At 43.9% G+C, this 20,700-nt stretch overlaps 1 protein-coding gene across 2 annotated transcripts in view; it reads left to right on the top strand.

Annotated features, from left to right (window-relative positions):
• Window positions 1-20,207, top strand: part of SGTB (small glutamine rich tetratricopeptide repeat co-chaperone beta) — an 85,328-nt gene extending 65,121 nt beyond the window's left edge. For both annotated transcript variants that reach the window (XM_075326072.1, XM_075326081.1), the window contains exons 7-12: window positions 1,911-2,049; window positions 4,072-4,134; window positions 4,415-4,452; window positions 12,999-13,082; window positions 14,195-14,313; window positions 20,093-20,207. In XM_075326072.1, coding sequence (XP_075182187.1) covers window positions 1,911-2,049; window positions 4,072-4,134; window positions 4,415-4,452; window positions 12,999-13,082; window positions 14,195-14,306 — 436 coding nt within the window. In that variant the 3' untranslated portion in view covers window positions 14,307-14,313; window positions 20,093-20,207. The remainder of the gene's footprint in view (window positions 1-1,910; window positions 2,050-4,071; window positions 4,135-4,414; window positions 4,453-12,998; window positions 13,083-14,194; window positions 14,314-20,092) is intronic.
• The last annotated feature ends 493 nt before the right edge of the window (window positions 20,208-20,700 follow it).

Here is a 20,700-nt window from a genome sequence, read left to right on the forward strand (position 1 = left end):
CTAACTAATATACAGCTTGGCTAAAATTAATTGTATATGCTTTGTGACCCTAGCCTTATAGTGCAAGGTACATTCCCTAAGATATGACATTTTGGGTCTATGAGAAGCATCTCCTACAGATTTCCTGCTTCTCTGATTCCGACGTGACCTGGTTCCACACTTTTTGCTGCATAATGTCATAGGGACATGTCACCGCTTCAACCACTCAGTGGCCAAAACAGTACTTGACTACAGTTAGTAGATGGCTGTGGCCGTAACATGTCCCAATGACAGAATTTCACCACTACAGAGACAAGTAGAAACCAGGGGGAAGTCACACAACATCAGAAAGGAAGTGGCAGGAGATCAGTAAAGTGAATTTTGCTGGTTTCATTTTTTAAAAACCATTTTGAGCATTTAAAAAATAAATAAATAAATAAAAATACTCCTCACACACCCCTGTAAAAAATGTTCAAATTGCATATCAAAGCACATACGTATATGTGACGCCCCTGGACTATCAGGTCGTCACAGGGTATCTACCCTCCCGTGCAGTATCCACCTCCCTCTTGGTTATGGGTCCCTAACCAAATAGTGTTTCCTACATCAGCTAATCAAATCCTAGATGCACCCTGCACCACACCCACCAGACACACCAGTGGACGGCTTGAGTGGAATACAGTTGCCCACCTGTCAGGGTCAGGGAGGGGAGGTGAGGAGTGTAGTCAGTGTGTAGTCTGAAGTGGAGTGAAGTAGTGTGTAGTGGTGAGAGAGTAGCTCTCGAGCTGTTAGGAGCTCTGAGGAGGTCCGGAGCGGAGACTGCCATAGAGAAGCTGTCTAGGTGGCAGATGGTGGTCTAAGCCTAGAGGAGTTGGGCCCTCGGTCGCAGGGGATCGTGGCAAGGGGCTCGGATCTGACGAGCAGGACAGCCGGCGGCCTTGCACCATCACCGGGCTGGGACCAAGGCACGAAGGGGTACGTGGACCCTAGGTCGGGGAGTAGCTGCATGAAACCCGATAATTTACCCATGGAGAATGGAGCCTTCAAGATTCGTTCCCAACCGCTCTAAATTCGAGGCACTAGCGCAACGAGGGGGATAGGACTTCCATTCAAAAACGGTCCAGAAAATCCCAAGCGTGAGCCCTGAGAGCAAGCTCCCATACTTAGCCACAGTGGGGAGCGGGACCCGGCAAGTTTCACACTACCGGGACCACCAGAGAAGTAAACTTAATGCCAGGAGGCAGGTCACGGATCACCAGGCAGCACCATTGGGAACAGGACCCGAACTAGCTCCCCTCAGCGGCAGCGGTGTCCAGAGACTTGGTTTACCCAGTTGTCAGTGTCTGCTTAATGGACTGAGTGAGTACAAGGGTGATCCCTGCATCCCACGGCCTTATCCCCATAACGAGTCCTGGGGCATCCCCCCTACCCGTGGAGGGTTCTAACACCTTGCTGCCCCGTTCCATCATCTCCGGGTACTCCCAACTGCAGCGGTGGTACTCCTAATTACCACACACCACGGGTGGTGTCACGAACTCTATAATCCCTTGTAAATACCCCCTTCATTTGAGCGGCCGCACCACCCCTGGGTCCGGAGACCCTCGAGCCACTGAGAACCCGGATCCGAGCAGCTCGGCTGCCACAGGGGCAGCACACCTCGCCAGCCCCATACATATATGACATCATTTATAGGCAGCCAATCAAGGGTTTTTATTGCCAGGTTGATCCCTCCCCATTGATCAGAGAGATCAGGCTGACAGATCGGGTAATCAAATGTAATTAATTCCACAAAGTTAATTTCTTTATGGTGCAGATATACCCTCTGTCTCCATCTCCTTTTACCACAATTCAGTTGTCATATTTTAGGAACCAGATATGGAAGAATAGTCTGTGTATAATATAATTATGATCTATTGATTTGTTTTCTGTAGTCGCGCTCTGGCGGCCATGAATAAGTATAAAGAGGCAATCAGCAGCTACCACAAGGCTTTGGATCTCGATCCTGAGAATGAGTCCTACAAATCCTATTTAAAGATTGCAGAACAAAGACTCCGACAAGTACCCAGTCCTGTAAGTCAGTCTGTTACCAAGTCACTGCTGATTGTGGTTTTTACGACACTCTGATTTTTGCTACAAACCGTTACCTATTTTTCAAGCATGTTGGTGTTTGGCTTTAGGCCATGTTCCTATTTGTAGAAACGTGACATTTTTCTGGGGGGTTTTTTCCTGGGGTTTTCCCGAGGTGTCTGTACTAAAATATACCATAATAATCTTTTCTGTTTAATATTGATTCTTTTTTAGGCATTTTCAATTTTTTATCCTTTTTTGTTTGTATTTGATGTAGTAATTTTTTTTGCGTTTTTTACCGCGTTTTTGAGCCCTTCCAGTCAATAGATTTGAGTTAAAAAAAACTCACTGGGCAAAATACGGTAAAAACTCATTGCATTTTTGATGTGTTTTTGCCGCGGTGCGTTATTGGTGCATTTTAGATGCACTCAAGATGCACTGACAAAAAAGAAGCCACGTGTGAACATAGCCATAGTGTACAGTATACTGTGAATAGAAGTAGAGCGAAAATTACTTTCCCTTGACAGAAAGACTGGGATCAGGTTAACGCTTGTGAAATCTGTTAACCGGAATCTGTAGTAGTTGAGTGTAAGGCTATGTGCGCACGTTGCGTAATTGCATGCATCCTGCGTCACCAGCATAATCTATGAAGATTATGCAGGAGACGTGCGCACGTGGCATATTAGAGCGCAGCGCTTCGGCAGCTGCCCGAAGCGCACGTTCTAAAATAGGACATGTCACTTCTTTCCTGCGCTCTGCCTGCAGCCCCACTCTGTCTATCGGAGGGGCTGCACTCAGAGCGCATGAAATCGGCTTTTTATTTTTTTTCATTACGGACTCTTTCTGCAGCGATTTGAAGCGCACGTGTGCTGTTCAAATCGCTGCAGACATTTCTGCAGGGACATGCGCTACGTGCGCACATAGCCTAATAGTTAAGTTGATTGTTACCCTACACCTTGCCAACTGTGAATTGATTTGACTTGCCTTGAACTTATGTACCACTTATTGATTGCCTATTCCCTAACTCTATAGGCGGCTTTACACGGTAGCCATATCGCTAGCAATTTGTAGTGATAGCGAGCGTGTAAGTACCCGCCCCCGTCGCGCATGCGATTGTTTGTGATCACTGCCGTAGTGAACATTATCGCTAAGGCAGCGTCACACATACTTACCTGGTCGGCGTTGTCGCTGTGACTGCCGAACAATCCCTCCTTCAAGGGGGAGGGACGTTCGGCATCACAGCGACGTCACCGCAACATCACTAAATGGCCGGCCAATCAAAGCGGAGGGGCGGAGATGAGCAGGACGTAACATCCCGCCCACCTCCTTCCTTCCTCATTGTGGCCGGCGGCAGGTAAGGAGACGTTCCTCGATCCTGCGGTGTCACGCATAGCGATGTGTGCTGCCGCATGAGCGATGAACCACCTGGATAAACAACCCTTACCGATTTTTGAGTTTAGGACGACCTCTCCATGGTGAACGATTTTCACCATTTTTGAGGTCGCTTAAGGTCGCTGGTCAGTGTCACACGCTGCGATATCGTTAATGACACCGCATGTGCGTCACTAACAACTTGACCCCGACGACAAAACATTAACGATATCGTAGCGTGTAAAGTCCCCTTATGTGCTAGTTTGTGTACAGTTTTTCTTTTTTGTTGGTGATATTTTATATATAGTTTTGTAAAAATAATCTCCACGTGTGAGTCTTTTTCAGGCTGATCCCATAGACCTCTATGTTGCCCAAACGACATAAAAACATTATGGGAGATTTATGAAACTGGCTAAAAGAAAACCTCATTGTTGCATTTAGCAACCAATCACAGATCAGCTTTTATTTTTCACAGAGCTCTTAAAATATAAAAGCTATGCTCTAATTGGCTGTTTTGAGGGTTTTTTTATACTTTGTTTTATAAATCTACCCCAACTTTGTTGTATTTTTGATAATTATGGTACAAGGTAAAGTTAGCTCAAGTTGTATTTTACTTTTTTGCAGCCTTTGATAAATTGTATTTTGCATTTGTAGACGAGTGCAGGATCGGGATTTGACATGGCCAGTCTGATGAATAACCCAGCATTTGTCAGCATGGTGAGACACTCCTTTACTTGTGTATATGAGGCCATAATAGCTCCACTTTGTAGTGAAAGATGTTGGCACAATGTCCTCTGATAGGCGCTGAACCCCCCGTTATTCTCCCCTATTTACTCGTGGTGTATTGGTATCACTGTTTACATCTTTTCTTTACTTTTCCCCTCTTTTCTAAATAAAAAAAATTAATTCAAAATGGCATCAAAATTGTATTGTGTAAAAGTCGTCCAGATAGTTTTCTGTGTCGTTAACAAACCTTCTGATTTTGCATTTCTCCTAGGCAGCCGGCCTAATGCAGGACCCACAAGTACAGCAGCTGTGAGTTTCTCTTCTAATTTGTTATTTATGTGGTTAAAAATACATATGGCCGCTTCCTTTCAGAAACCGTACCTTTCTGGTCCATGGGCTGTGTTTGGTATCGGAGCCTTTCAGCACTCACGTGGATAGGCCCAAGCAGCAAACTCCGACAAAGCCCATGGACAAGAGCAACATTTCATTTTAGGTCGTATTCACACATCTGTGTTTTGCGGGTGGACAACCAGCCGAGGATCTCTTTACTCAAACTCAACAGCTTCATAGGCATATATCAGGCTGTCGGGTTCATATAGGGAGAGGTCCATACAATGCGATCTGTACTGGACCACAAATGGGTCAAATTTGCAGAAATTCATGGATGTTTCAAATTCATAAAAATTCAATAATAATAATATTTAGCCACTCATATAGCGCCATTAATTCCACAGCGCTTTACATACTTTGGCAACACTGTCCCCATTGAAGCTCACAATCTTTTAAAGTCCCTATCAGTATGTCTTTGGAGTGTAGGAGGAAACCCACGCAAACACGGGGAGAACATACAAAGTCCTTGCAGATGTTGTCCTTGGTGGGATTTGAACCCAGGACCCCAGCACTGCAAAATTGCAGTGCTAACCACTGAGCTACTGTGCCGCCCCATGTGCTGTTTAATGAATTTAGCTCATCTTTCCATTGCTGTGCGCCACCACCAATGCCAGTATATTTCTTCATAATTTACACCACTTTTCTGGAGGAAAATTTGATGTACAGTACAGACCAAAAGTTTGGACACACCTTCTCATTCAAAGAGTTTTCCTTATTTTCATGACTCTAAAAATTGTAGATTCACATTCAAGGCATCAAAACTATGAATTAACACATGTGGAATGAAATACTTAAAAAAGTGTGAAACAACTGAAAATATGTCTTATATTCTAGGTTCTTCAAAGTAGCCACCTTTTGCTTTGATTACTGCTTTGCACACTCTTGGCATTCTCTTGATTAGCTTCAAGAGGTAGTCACCGGAAATGGTCTTCCAACAGTCTTGAAGGAGTTCCCAGAGATGCTTAGCACTTGTTGGCCCTTTTGTCTTCACTCTGCGGTCCAGCTCACCCCAAACCATCTCAATTGGGTTCAGGTCTGGTGACTGTGGAGACCAGGTCATCTGGTGTAGCACCCCATCACTCTCCTTCTTAGTAAAATAGCCCTTACACAGTCTGGAGGTGTGTTTGGGGTCATTGTCCTGTTGAAAAATAAATGATGGTCCAACTAAATGCAAACCGGATGGAATAGCACGCCGCTGCAAGATGCTGTGGTAGGCATGCTGGTTCTGTATACCTTCAATTTTGAATAAATCCCCACCAGTGTCACCAGCAAAGCACCCCCACACCATCACACCTCCTCCTCCATGCTCCACGGTGGGAACCAGGCATGTAGAGTCCATCCGTTCACCTTTTTTACAAAGACACGGTGGTTGGATCCAAAGATCTCAAATTTGGACTCATCAGACCAAAGCACAGATTTCCACTGGTCCAATGTCCATTCCTTGTGTTCTTTAGCCCAAACAAGTCTCTTCTGCTTGTTGTCTGTCCTTAGCAGTGGTTTCCTAGCAGCTATTTTACCTTGAAGGCCTGCTGCACAAAGTCTCTCCTCTTAATAGTTGTTCTAAAGATGAGAAGGTGTGCCCAAACTTTTGGTCTGTACTGTATCTGTTTTGTAGCATGGCCGCCCTCCATCCCCGTCCATGCATTTTTCAAAAAGGTAAGAAAGTTGGCCTGGACTAATGTAAAATGGCGAAATAATTTTGTCAAACCAAGTGCAGGCGCTCAGTGCAACCTTTGACGAGGCCAAACATCTAAATAACCCATCCCTCCTGCTTGTTTTCTAACTGTCTCTGCCCTTCTCTAGCTCTATGAAGCCAGAGCTGTCAATCAAATAAAAGGGAAGGGTGGAGATTGACTGAAAGCAAGTAGGTGGGAAAGTGCACTTAAATGTTTGGCCACACCATGGTGCACCGAGCGCCTGTGCTTGGTTTGAGCAGTTATTCCGTACTGACAGAAACAAAAAACTTCTTCAAAAACCCTCCAAAGACGGAATATGTCTTCAGAAACAGTTTCCACTAGAAAACTCACATTTGTTTACCCACCTCAAAAAAACCTTGGGGTATGTTCACACTGCTTTTTTTTCCACTGTTTTGTTTTTTTGCTCAGAAAACACAGCACAAACGCTCAGAAGACTAAACATAATAATTTCTATACAAAAATGACTTGTTGATTTTGGATAGTCTTTTGAGCTTCTTTTAAACACTTTCAAAAGATGCGAGTATCGTAAATTCTGTTGGCATTTTCTGCTACTTTACAATATAAGTCAATAGGAAGGCTAAAAAAAAAGTCCAGAGAACGCTAGATAGAAAGCTGGAAAAACACACAAGAAACCTCAGGAAACACCCATAAAAGGGCTAGGAAATGATTATTTAGTTTTACAAAACTTTTGAGAAAACGACAATTTCATGAAGCATCTTCTGCTTGAAAACTGGTCATCTTTGACCCCCCAAAAAAGTTGTAGTGTGAATGTACTTTTAAAGTTGTGTCTTGTAAAATTTCTTGGAGCTGTGTTCGTCACGGGTCCATAACAAATAAAAGTCCGTGGGAAGTAATCAATGAGTGACTGCATTTTTGTAGAAAGTTTATTAAAAATTCATTAACGCTGTCCCAACACATGACATATACAGTATTTCCGTAATTGTTGGGTCTTGTAATTACTAAAATGCTCGAGTGATCGGTACGTGAATCAAGCAGGTCGGATGCTCGGATGGGCAACGAGTATAATGGAAGTCAATGGGAAACTCAAGCATTTTTCACGAAGACCCTACCAGGAGGGCCGGGGGTGAGATCTCTCTGGCACCCCTGAGGCTTCAGTTGCTACAGAGGTACTGCACCTCAGCCAGAGGTGTTGTATCCCATTCCCGGGTAAGGAGGGTATCACAAACCGGTATACACAAGCACTCTCATTTAGCAACACTCCACCGAGGTTAGGGTAAGTTGCACCTGTGATGTTGCAATGGGAATGCACAGTCCGAGCCAGCCTGGGGGTGAAGTATAGTTAGTGGGAGCAGTCTGTAGAACGTAAGGCAGTTGGAAGAGGACGCGGAGGAGTGCAGTCCTGGGGACGAGGGCTGAATCAGCTTGTCTCAGGATCGTGGGAAGGAAAGGGTCCTAGAGTCCACGGGAAGTGCACCATACACCCGTGACCTCGTTCCACATACAGCATACCGGAGTGGAGGGACTTGGCCATAGGGGAGAACTTTGTGACTCAGCTAGCAAACCGGAGGCTAAGGCTACTGCAAGTACTGGAGCCACATCCGCACACATCCAGTGAATAGGTGACCACATAGGGCCAAAGGATAGAGCTTCATGCCACCCAACGGTGTCTGCGGACACTGGATCGGGGCTCTGTGTGTGTAGGCGCAGGACAGGGAGAGGTCAGCGCAGGAAGACGACTAGGGAAGGACACTGAAGGGTGATACAGGGATAGGCTGGAGCCCATCACGGCGGAACCCTGCACTCCAGGGGCAGCATTTGATTGTCCGGACATGATAATCTGGAACTCTGAACTGTGAGTAAAGATCTTGTGACTGCATCCCTGTGTTGCCCAGTTATTCCCTGCACCACCGGCCCCGAACACGCCATTGCTCCACGAACATTACTACTCCCATCGTCAGCCCTGGGGCAGAGCTATACCAACTCAGCTGCATCTACATCGATTCCCAGGGGAAACTAAACAGCAGCGGCGGCACCTATCTCGCCGCATACCACAAGTAGTGTCACGAACATTATCCCCATCATAATCTTTATTCTTTATTAACGACACCACAGTGGTCACAGAGCCAGGCCCCGACACCGCAGCATCCCACACAACGTAATTGGCCTGGTACCAAGTGCCCCCAGGCCCCGGTGGGGCATGTCATTATGACCACGCATATAGTCACAGTTAGGCCTCTTTCACACATCACTGAAAAACACACACGTTTTTCACTGACGTGTTAAAAGTGCATATGTCCCTCCGTGTGCCGTGATTTTGGCACACGTGTGATCACTGTGTGTTATCCATGCTAATACACGGAGATCAGGCACTTATACTCACCTGTCCATGCCGCTGCTGTCCATGGTGCTGAAGTCTCCCATGATGCTGTGTCCGGCCACCACTGTCTCCCCTCTTCTGTTACTTCCAGTTCCAGGTCGGCGATTGAGTGCATATGCATGAGCATAATTAGCCTGGAAGCAGGAGACAGCAGCGGCTGAAGACAGCATTGCTGGAGACGGGTGAGTTTAAAAAGCTTTTCATTTTAAATGTACGTGTTTCTTCTGGTACTTGTTTCACAGATCACACTATAGTGTGGTCCGTGGGACATCAGTGATGCCAGAAAAAAACGGACTTGTCTCTGTGCGGAGCACACAGTCACGCATGTACGCTGCACGGAAACACGTCAGTGAGAAATCACTGATGTGTGTGCAGACCTAGTGAGTAAAATGGGTCTACGTACAGTACAGACCAAAAATTTGGACACACCTTCTCATTCAAAGAGTTTTCTTTATTTTCATGACTCTGAAAATTGTAGATTCACAGTGAAGGCATCAAAACTATGAATTAACACATGTGGAATGAAATACTTAACAAAAAAGTGTGAAACAACTGAAAATATGTCTTATATTCTAGGTTCTTCAAAGTAGCCACCTTTTGCTTTGATTACTGCTTTGCACACTCTTGGCATTCTCTTGATGAGCTTCAAGAGGTAGTCACCGGAAATGGTTTTCCAACAGTCTTGAAGGAGTTCCCAGAGATGCTTAGCACTTGTTGGCCCTTTCCTCCTTTCCTCCTTCTTTTAAAATAAATTACGAAAATTAAAAAATAAACATTTTTTATATTGCTGAGTTCATAAGTTGAATCTATTAAAATATAGCATTATTCCTATCAGTAAACACTATAAAGAGAAAAAAAAATGAAAATGCCAAAATTACGTATTTTTGGGGGCTGTCACACTATCACAAATAAAAGCAATAAGAAGCGTTCAAAACATCGTATTGACCCAAAAGTGCTATCAATAAAAATGTTTGCACAAAAAACAACCCTGTACGCAAACCAAAAAGTTAAGGAGTAATGATTCTCGGAAAAAGGCAACACACATTTTTTTTGGGGGGGGGGGTTGGGGGCAGAATTTCAATATTTTTTGTAGCAAAATTGGAAAATCACCATGTTGGGAAGGGGATAAAGAACTGACATCACTGCCGAATATACCTCCTGCTATATCTTCAGTGGCAGCAGGACACGGTGCAGCCCCAGAGAGCTGAAATGATCAGTTCTTTGTCAGAAGAAATGGCAGACACAGCGCTCAGAGCAGAGTCTGCGCCCCGCAATGAATTCTGAAGGCAGGAAACTTCCTTACTGCATTTGGGCCATTGTCATGGAAACTTGCAAGGGCTCAATTATGTCACGGGCCTTCAACAATCAGATGAGGGGAGAGGAGTAATCTGCAAGGACAAGGTTTGTGTCCTCAGAAAATGCTTTGTGAGCAGATTACTGCTAGTAGTGATCTAATCACCATCTACACAGTAACCATGATCTGCATACAGGGGAATGAAGGGTTAACACAGAGCATCCAAGCTTGAAGGGAATCTGTCACCAGGATTTCACTACCTCAACTCAGAGAAAAGAGACCGTATTACTTAGTGTACTGATTGTGACACAATGAGAGTATTTAGATGTAGATGTGGCAGCTCTGAGAAAGTTAACCCCGTCCACAGCACAGCTCTCTGTGTACAATGTCTATTGACAGTGAGCTGCTAATCAGTGCTTAGGGCAAGGTCGGACGAGGTCTCAGGAGGGACCTAGTCCAGGCAGTGACAGTGCCCTGCTGCTAAAATACTCATATTGAAACAGAAGTACACAGCCTAATAAGTGACACATCCCTAAATCAGAGTCTCAGCTTCTACCTCATACTGCCATCAGATTACATAGCAAAAACCTACTGACAAAGTCCCTGTAAGGCCTCCTTCACACGTCCGTGAAAATCACGCATGTTTTTCACGGACGTGTCAAAGGTGCGTATTGCCCTCCGTGTGCCGTGTTCATGTTACCCATGATAGCACACGGAGAACGGGAACTTTCTGCTCACCTGTCCCTGGAGTTGCTGTCTGTGGTGCTAATCTACAGTCTCCATCCCTGCCGACTCCCCGCTGCTGCTGCTTCCGGCCCGCAGTGGAGTGAATATGCGCGATGAGCATAATGAGCGGGGGTCGGAAGCGAGTGACAGCAGCGGCAGAGACAGCAGGGCTGGAGAAGGGGAGTATAGAAATTCTTTTTATTTCACAGGCACATGTGTTTTCTCCGGTACGTGTCACACGGATCACATCCGTGTGGTCCATGTGACACCCGTGATGCCGGAGAAAAACGGACATGTCTACGTGTGGAGCACATGGGCACACGTATGCTCCACATGGACACACGTCCACGGTAAAACATGCACGTGAGCGTAGACCCATTGATTTTAATGGGTCTACGTGTGCCCGTGTCTCTGGCACGTGAGGAAATGGACCAAACACGTACCGGAGACACGGACGTGTAAAGGAGGCCTAAAGCAGAGAAAAAAAAATAGAAAAATTAAAAAAATAAGTAAATTAAAAACAAACAAACCAGACAGCATAAATTTGCTAAAACAAGAGCAATACACCCCTGCCTTTCTCTGCCTTCAATAAAGAAAACTTATAAAGGTCCCACATATCAATAAAGGCAATAAGTAAGCTAGAAAGAAAAATGGTGGTCTTTGTTCCCAGGGCCGGCCGTTATCTGGTGTAGATGGAGAAAAGAGCATATACAGTAATTGGTATAGGTAAATATGGGAGGGTGTAGGAGTTATTTTATAGCAGAAATTTGTCCATTCCAACTTATTATGGATCTGTCTCCAGATTTGACATTATAAACACTATATAGTATTAAAGGGACCCTCCTAAGCCATCTATATGGGCTTGCAGGTCACAGCAAATGGAATAAAATTATATCATATCTGAGATACGATGTCTTATTCCAGAGCCATTCACCTTTTCCCTATATGTAAATGAGCTGTTCAGATCTATGGACCGGACATACGTAGATCTCCCTGAGAATCTGATTCCAGAGCTTATTGTAAATGGAAGGAGCTTTACAAGTGTGAGACACACAGACCAGTAGAGCAGACTGTAAAGCGGGCTTTACACGCTGCGATATCGGTCCCGATATCGCTAGCGTGGGTACCCGCCCCATCTGTTGTGCGACACGGGCAAATCGCTGCCCGTGCCGCACAACATCGCCCAGACCCGTCACACTACTTACCTGCCCGGCGACATCGCTGTTACCGGGAACCGCCTCCTTTCTAAGGGGGCGGTCCGTGCGGCGTCACAGCGACATCACCGAGCGGCCGCCCAATAGAAGCGGAGGGGCAAAGATGAGCGGGACGTAACATCCCGCCCACCTCCTTCCTTCTGCATAGCGGCCGGGAGGCAGGTAAGGAGAGGTTCCTCGTTCCTGCGGTGTCACACGGAGCGATGTGTGCTGCCGTAGCAACGAGGAACTACATCGTTACTGCTGCAGTAACGATATTTGAGAATGGACCCCCATGTCACCGATGAGCGATTTTGCACGTTTTTGCAACGATGCAAAATCGCTCATAGGTGTCACACGCAACGGCATCGCTAATGCAGCCGGATGTGCGTCACAAATTCCGTGACCCCAACGAGTTTGCATTAGCAATGTCGTAGCGTGTAAAGCCCCCTTTAGTCATTACATATCTCACACTGATGACGCCCGCTTTCATTTAAAATGAGCACTGGAGACAGATTATTAGGGAGATCAGTGTCCAGTCCATAGATCTTAACAGAACATTTATATATTAAGAAAAAAACATGGATTTTTCTGGAATAAAATATCAAGGAATCATTTTATTCAACTTTCTATGACCTGCATGTCCATATTGACAGGTTCAGAGGGTTGATCCTTCTGACAGATTCCCTGTAACTATACCTGATGAGGCTGGTGTACTTATTTTAAAAATGTAACTAAAAGCAACAATAGAATGGCTATATACCGTAATCCTGATATTAAATTCAGAACTTAATGAGCTGGACTAAAATAAATTCTATTATAAATATGGAAACCATAAGTAAAGGATTTTACAGCCATTCTGATATGGATTTTTCAAAGTACCGTAAGTACACCAGCTTCATCAGGCCTAAGATCTACGTAATAATGTGCAGAGTTTGTAATGTAAAATCCTCCTTAAGTTACAGTAGAAAAAAAAATAACATTTTCTCTCCACCCCTAAGCCAATTTGTCCCATTTTCTCCAACATGAGACTTTTAAGACACCAGTTCTCACCTAGTACCACATTGAGTGCCCGACATCTCAACCCTCACCTTCTTTCTATCTATTAGAATTTTTGTGAGTCTTTGTATATATGGTCAGATCCAAAGTATTATAGTATTATGTGACACTTGTTGGAACAGAACATGATTTTTCCTGTTTTATTTTTTACCTTACAGCATGTCTGGTATGATGTCTAATGCTGGTGGGGGCCCAGCTGCAGGTGTTGGGGGCCTTACAGATCTTTCAGGCCTTATACAAGCGTAAGTATGTTAGGTCTTCTTAAACATTTATGACCTGATCTGCAGGATTTACCCTGTGGTACCAGATGGCAAAGGCAGAACTATCCTAGGGGCAGGGGTTGCAGTTGCCTGTGTTGCCTAGAGGGGCTCAAAATGTCCCAATGGTCCATATTAGAAGGCCCATTATAGTTGGGGGCCCTGTTTGAGATTTTACACACAAGCTTTAACTTAGAAGAATACAAGGCACTCCCAAGATTGGCTGCAACGTGTGATTTATTTAATGTGCATAACAATAGAACAGAACGTTTTCGGTCCGTAGACCTTTCTCAGTAAGCACATTTGTGAAGAGGAGTTCAGCGTGGGTGATTAGCGCGGTGTCCACCGACGCATGGAGGCTGCCAGCTAAGCTTTAACTTAGACCACTGTCTGATATGTGGGCCACTGGAATCTTACCAGTAGAGTAAGGGGTACTTTGCACGTTGCGACATCGCTACTGCGATATCGTCGGGGTCAAATCGAAAGTGAATCACATCCGGCGCCGGTAACGACGTCGCAACGTGTAAAGCCTAGAAAAGCGTCGTAAATCGGTGATCTGTGTAGCGTCGGTCATTTTCATAATGTCGCACCAATAGGAGATATGATGTTGTTCCTCGTTCCTGCGGCAGCACACATCGCTGTGTGTGAAGCCGCAGGAGCGAGGAACATCTCCTTACCTGCCTCCACCAGCTATGCGGAAGGAAGGAGGTGAGCGGGATGTTTACGTCCCGCTCATCTCTGCCCCTCCGCTTCTATTGGCCGCCTGCCGTGTGACGTCGCTGTGATGCCACACAACCCGCCCCCTTAGAAAGGAGGCAGGTTGCCGGCCAGAGCGACGTCGCAGGGCAGGTAAGTGCGTGTGAAGCTGCCGTAGCGATAATGTTCGCTATGGCAGCTATCACAAGATATCGCATGTGCGACGGTGGCGGGGACTATCGCGCTCGGCATCGCTAGGGGCTCATGAAACATAGTAAGTGGGGGCTCAATTATATATTTTGCGCTGTGGCTCAGACTTTATGCCTCTGTAAAACCCTTTTGTCAACTGATGGCAGCAGTTTACTTATATAGTTCAAGTGGTGAACATGTTTCTCTTGCAGCGGACAGCAGTTTGCACAACAGATCCAGCAGCAGAATCCCGAGCTCATCCAACAACTGCGAAATCATGTGCGGAGCAGATCTTTTAGTGGAACCACTGAGGAACATTCATGACACACAAGTATGTACTCATTAATTTAAAGCTATGTGCACACGGAGCTCTGTAAGGCCTTCTTCATATATCATTGTCTCTGGTACGTGTGACGTCCATTTTCTCACTTACCGGAGACAGGGACACATGTATACCCATTAAAATGAATGGGTCTGCGCACATGTCCATGTTGACATCGACCATGTGTCCGTGTGCTCCACACGGCGACAGGTCCATTTTTTCCTCCAGCAGTGTGACACTGATGTGATCAGTGTGACACGTACAACACCGTGTCTGCAAATTGAGGCTCTGATCTGGCACAAATTCTAAGTCATATGACAGTACAAGGGTCACTTTTGACTTTTAGGATTGCTACCTCGAATAGGTGGCACTAGAGTTCAGCTACTTCCTCACTGGAGAGACAACTTGCATAAACCGAAGAAAACACAGGTCACATAAAAATAAAGGATTTTTATACTTACCTGTCTCCAGCGCTGCTGTCTCTCCCTCTGCTGTTGCTTCTGGGGTCCCGCTCATTATGCTCATGCATATTCACTTTACTTACTGCAGACCCGGAAGTAACAGCGGCGCCGGAGACAGCAGCAACGGGGACAGGTAAGTATAGCAGCTCATGTTTTCCGTGTGCTATCCGGATGTCACACGGCTAGCACAGGGGCAACACACGGAACACATACGGACACACATACGCACCTTCACCACAGACTGGGAAATGTGTGTGTTTTACGTGGACGTGTGAAAGAGGCCTTACAAGTCTTCTAGAGCGGGCGGCAGACCTGCTAAGAAAAAACTATTGAGAAGTCGTTCAAAAAACACTTGAAAGACTCACTTCTATTAATTTCTTTTGTAAAATGACTTGCTGGTCGTATGTTGTGTCTTGAACATTTTTTTTGTTCTACCTCAAGTTTTAAAAAAAATGCCTGGTAGGGAAAAAAGTATAAGACACTTCTTTGAAGCATCTCTTGATGGAAAAGACGCCAAACTATGCAGTGTCCAATCAAAAGGATGGAAATAACAATTGAGAAAAAAAACTCTGCAAAAATGCTTGAAAAACTCTTCAAAACAGAAGTGTTTACTGTACTGGTTTCCACTAGAAATTTGCCATTGTTGGTGTCTTTTAGACACTGGTGTTCAGGTAAAAGACTCTTTAGGTAAATGCTGGCGGTGTTTCTTTTTTTTTTCTTTTTATCAAAGGCCTTTTTTGTTGTCTGTGGCAAAGCAACCATAATAAGCTTATGCGCAAACATTCTAACTTTTTTTTTTTTTACTTCCATGTATAAAATAATGAGTGGCATCCAAGTGGAAGTGGCCTGAAGAATGGTCATGTCACTTCTTTTTACTGCTTTGCCTTTATAAATGTTAAGTGGTTAACAAAGAAGCTCAAAAAGAGAAATCTCTTGCCCACTGTGCTTCTATTTTCCGCAACATAAACTGACATGTGGCGCAGCTTTCCAAGCCGCAGCCTGTCAGTTTATGCTTGTGGAGACGCGAGTGTTCTCACCAGGGAGAATACGATGAAGATGTGCAGTGGCCAGAACCCTGATCGTGGGCATGGGAAAAGCTGTAACAAGAAAACATCAAACCACCCCAATTATGTACAACCTCTGGCAAAAATTATGGAATTACCTGTCTCTGAGGATGTTCATTCAGTCGACTGCTTTTTTTAAACAAAAGTAAATCACAGACATGGCACAAAACTAAAGTCATTTCAAATGGCAACTTTCTGGCTTTAAGAAACACTAAAAAAAATAATGAAAACATAATGTTCTAGCCAGTAACGGTTACTTTTCAAGACCAAACAGGGGGAAAAATTATACAATCACTCAATTATGAGGAAAAAATTATGGAATCATGAAAAACAAAGAAACAAAAGAACAATTCAAAACATCAGTAGTATTTTGTTGCACCACCTCTGGCTTTTATAACAGCTTGCAGTCTCTGAGGCACGGACTTAATGAGTCACAAACAGTACTCATCATCAATCTCGCTCCAACTTTCTCTGATTGCTGTTGCCAGATCAGCTTTGCAGGTTGGAGCCTTGTCATTGACCATTTTCTTCAACCTCCACCAAAGATTTTCAATTGGATTGAGATCCGGACTATTTGCAGGCCATGTCATTGACTTTATGTGTCTTCTTTCAAGGAATGTTTTCACAGTTTTTGCTCTATGGCAGGATGCATTATCATCTTGATAAATGATTTCATCATCTCCAAACATCCCTTCAATTGATGGGATAAGAAAAGTGTCCAAAATTTCAATGTAAACTTGGGCATTTATTGAAGATGTAATGACAGCCATCTCCCCAGTGTCTTTACCTGACATGCAGCCCCATATCATCAATGACTGTGGAAATTTACATGTTCTCTTCAGGCAGTCATCTTTTTATTGTTTAGCTTTTCTATATGTAAATCTCATTTCCTTTAGGCGGTTTCTTACAGTTCAATCACAGACATTGACTCCAGTTTTCTCCCATTCATTCCTCATTTGTTTTTTTGTGCATTTCCTGTTTTGGAGACATATTGGTTTAAGTTTCCTGTCTTGACAGTTTGATGTCTTCCTTGGTCTACCAGTATGTTTGCCTTTAACAACCTTCCCATGTTATTTGTATTTAGTCCATATTTTAAACACAGCTGACTGTGAACAACCAACATCTTTTTCAACATTGCGTGATGATTTACCCTCTTTTAAGAGTTTGATAATCCTCTCCTTTGTTTCAATTGACATCTCTCGTGTTGGAGCCGTGATTCATGTCAGTCCACTTGGTGCAACAGCTCTCCAAGGTGTGATCATTCCTTTTTAGATGCAGACTAACGAGCAGATCTTATTTGATGCAGGTGTTAGTTTTGGGAATGAAAATTTACAGGGTGATTCCATAATTTTCCCCCCTGTTTGGTCTTGAAAAGTAACCGTTACTAGCTAGCACATGTTTTCATGATTTTGTTTTAGTGTTTTTTAAGGCCAGAAGGTTGACATTTGAAATGACTTTAGTTTGGTGCCATGTCTGTGATCTGCTTTTTTTAAACTAAAGTAAACAACTGAATGAACATCCTCAGAGCCACGTGATTCCATAATTTTTGCCAGGGGTTGTATTTTTGGTCATTGAAATAACACTAAAAAATACAATAAGAAGTGATTAAATCATAGTATGTAACATGCAATTGTATTAATAAAAACACCAACTCGCCAAACAAAAAAAATAAGCCCCTATACAGCTCCACTGATTGTAATATAAAAGGTAAAAAGTCTCGGGAAATGATGGCACAATTTTTGTTTTTCTACCGAATTAAGATTTTTTTTAAAAATAAAATATTTACAAAAATATACATTTTTGTTATAGCCACATTTGTAATCACCCGCAGAATCATGCTTCTAGATTATTTTTTTTGTAAATTTAATGTGTTAACAATAATAATAAAAAAGGGTGGCAGATTTGTTGTTTGTTTTTTTAGTATTTCACTGCACTTGGAATTTTTTTTGCCAGTTTTCCTTACTCTAAATGGTAATGGGTGGTGTTCATTTAAACTATACCCTATGCTAGAAAAAAACAAGCCCTCATATGTCTATGTGAGTGTAGGAGGATGCAATGTATAGAATTATGTGCTGGAAATGTGTTGGCAATATGTGGTGAAGTGTATTAGGTTGTAAAAGAGGTAGCAGGGTGGAGACTGTTAAGGAGAATGCAGTGTGTCACGCTCGCCAGTTGTAGCAAGAGTGGCGGGATGCGTTCAGACACACGAGCGTCTGAAGCACAACAAAAAAACACAAGACAAGTGGGGCACCGGGGACACACAAACAATGGCAGGCCCTGGAACTAGTGAGAGGGGTAGGTGACCACCTCGTAACCTCACTTGCAACTGTCCCATATCTCCTCACCAGTCCCTATACAGTCTCCGTAACTGTCTCTCAACAGGAACCTGGGACCTTATAAAGGTCCTGTAGTAACCCTGACTAGTGAGGGGCAGGTGGGGTCACTAGTCCTCACCGCTGCACTAACAACACACCAGGGAAACAAAGACAAACAGGGAAAAAGATAACAACAAAAGGATATTGCCTGAGCACAGGAACCAAACTAGTAGAAGCTTTCTCAGAGGCAGCCAGGACACAAATGAGTTTGTATCTTCAGCAGGGAATGCTGGGATATACTACTATTTGAATCTGAAGGGTCTCACTACAGAGTAGGTGCAGCTGATCACTCAGCAAGAAACTGCTAAGAAAAGCTGCAGTAGCAAAACTGGCACTTAAAGGGAACCAATCATGAGGATTTTTGTATATAACCTGAAGCCAGTGCTATACTGGCACTATCAGGCTGATTCACTACATACCTGTAGTGGTCAGCTCGGATGTTTAGGTTTTGAAATCTAAGAAAGTAAAGTTTATAAAATCACCAGTTTCTTGAGTGACAGCAGCTGAGGATCAGATAATATCTGGGGGGGTATTCATGGTTATTCCCTCTCCCTTTTAGAATTAGCTTAAGTATTATACAATAGATTTACTTTTTCACTAGCAGGACCTGTGTGAGGTCATACCCATGTTATCGGAAGAGGCGGGGCCTCAGCCAACAGAAAAATGTTGCTTCCTGATATCAGCTTTGTTGGCTGAGGCCCCGCCCCTTCTGGTCACATGGTATGACCTCACAAAGGTCCTGCTAGTGAAAAATTAAATTGATTATATAATACTTATGCTAATTTTAACAGTGGGAGGGGATAAGTATGAATACCCACCCTCCCGCTATTATCTGATTCTCAGCTGCTGTCACTCAAGGAGCTGGTGATTTTATAAACTTTACTTTCTTGGATTTCAAAACCTATACATCCGAGCTGACCACTAAAGGTCTGTAGAGAATCAGCCTGATAATGCCACTATAGCACTGGATTTAGGTTATACATGAAAATCCTGGTGATTGCAGTGCCAAAAGAAATGAAACCCAGATGAGAGGCTCCAATCCAAAGGCTGTCACTGGTCTCATTCTGCAGGGACATGATTGTGACAGTAGGGTAAAGTACAGGAATGTTATGTAGATGGACTTTGTAAGTAATAGAAATAGTGAATGTTAGGTTCACCTCACTGAGGGGTGGGACTAGTGTTCAGCAGAGTGAGAGACTTCTTAGTTAGAGGCAGCTCTAAAGTCAGTCTAGAAGTAGGTTCAAGTGTGAGAAGACGTTGTCTCGGTGTGAAGGCTAGTCAGGGAACCTGAGGTAACCTCTGGAAGTCCGGAACCTAAGGCTCACCCTAATGGGCTTGTAGAGTCATCTGACCAGAGAGCTGCTGGGGCCCAGCATCAGATGCAAGAAGAAGGGAAAGGAGACACAGAGCTTGAGGATGAGGTCCAATATAGTGGGGGACTGGTCAGGAATAGTACCCCACAGTTAACAAAAGGAAGGCCATGTCGTCATACCGGTGTGAAGAATAAAGTGAACTTTCTGGTTGGCTAAGTGATCACTGGTGTCGAGTGTGTTACTGTCTACAACGATGACCGCCAGGGGGGCTGACGGACACTGGTCTGAAAAAAAGCAGTATGTTTTGTGCACCCCCAGCCGAGGTCCCATCCAAACACTGGCTTCTTAGCGAAGGAGTGCGGGGCAACTTCCTTCACACTGCAAAAGTAAAAAAGTAATGACTTTTTAAAAGGGAAGAGAAAAAAATGAAAACACAAATGATAAATGGTTGAGGAGGGCATGGAATAAAAAGGCGAATATAGGACTTTTTTTTAACCTATTCTCTGCTCTTGACTAAATTTTTCTGTTCTGACTCCTACAAAACTATTTTCACACTGACCTTTTCACTTTTTCAGCTGGAGACACAGATCACTGAAATCTATCCAACCAGTGCGCACGTGTTAATGGGAGAAGCTGGAGTGGCTGGGCTCCCATCAGACTGCATTACTCCAGTGTGCTCCATTGTCACCCTTCATGTAACTCCGGCAAAGCATGGGTACATGCCTCATGGTGTAACGCGGTTCATGATGTGTAGGATGGAATCCAACCTAACTTGCATTCTATCTTCAGATTTATGTATCTTTTGCTAAGGAAGGAGAATTGAAACTGAGCTATAAATTTTGGAAGAGCTTTAACAATACGTAGAACTCATTATTACATCTATGGACTGATTATCATTATTAGCAGAGCAGAAAGAACTTCTGGTAATGGATTTGCCCATGTTTCATCATAACTCGGCACAGAGTTCATTACATAGTGGAGGGATGTGCACTTTATGACTTCAAATGATATTGACTCCTGCAAATGTTGCAGAATAGCATTGTGTTAGAATCTTAGCTATCTTGTGATTTTACGTAGGTTTCTCATATCATTGGTTTTTTTGTAACAAGTTTTATTGTCTTGTGCTTTGGCTTTTGTATTATTATAGTTTATCAACTCTGTATTGCTATAATGCAGCCATCAC

This window comes from Anomaloglossus baeobatrachus, chromosome 1, assembly GCF_048569485.1.
Source record: "Anomaloglossus baeobatrachus isolate aAnoBae1 chromosome 1, aAnoBae1.hap1, whole genome shotgun sequence".
NCBI classification, from domain to species: domain Eukaryota; kingdom Metazoa; phylum Chordata; class Amphibia; order Anura; family Aromobatidae; genus Anomaloglossus; species Anomaloglossus baeobatrachus.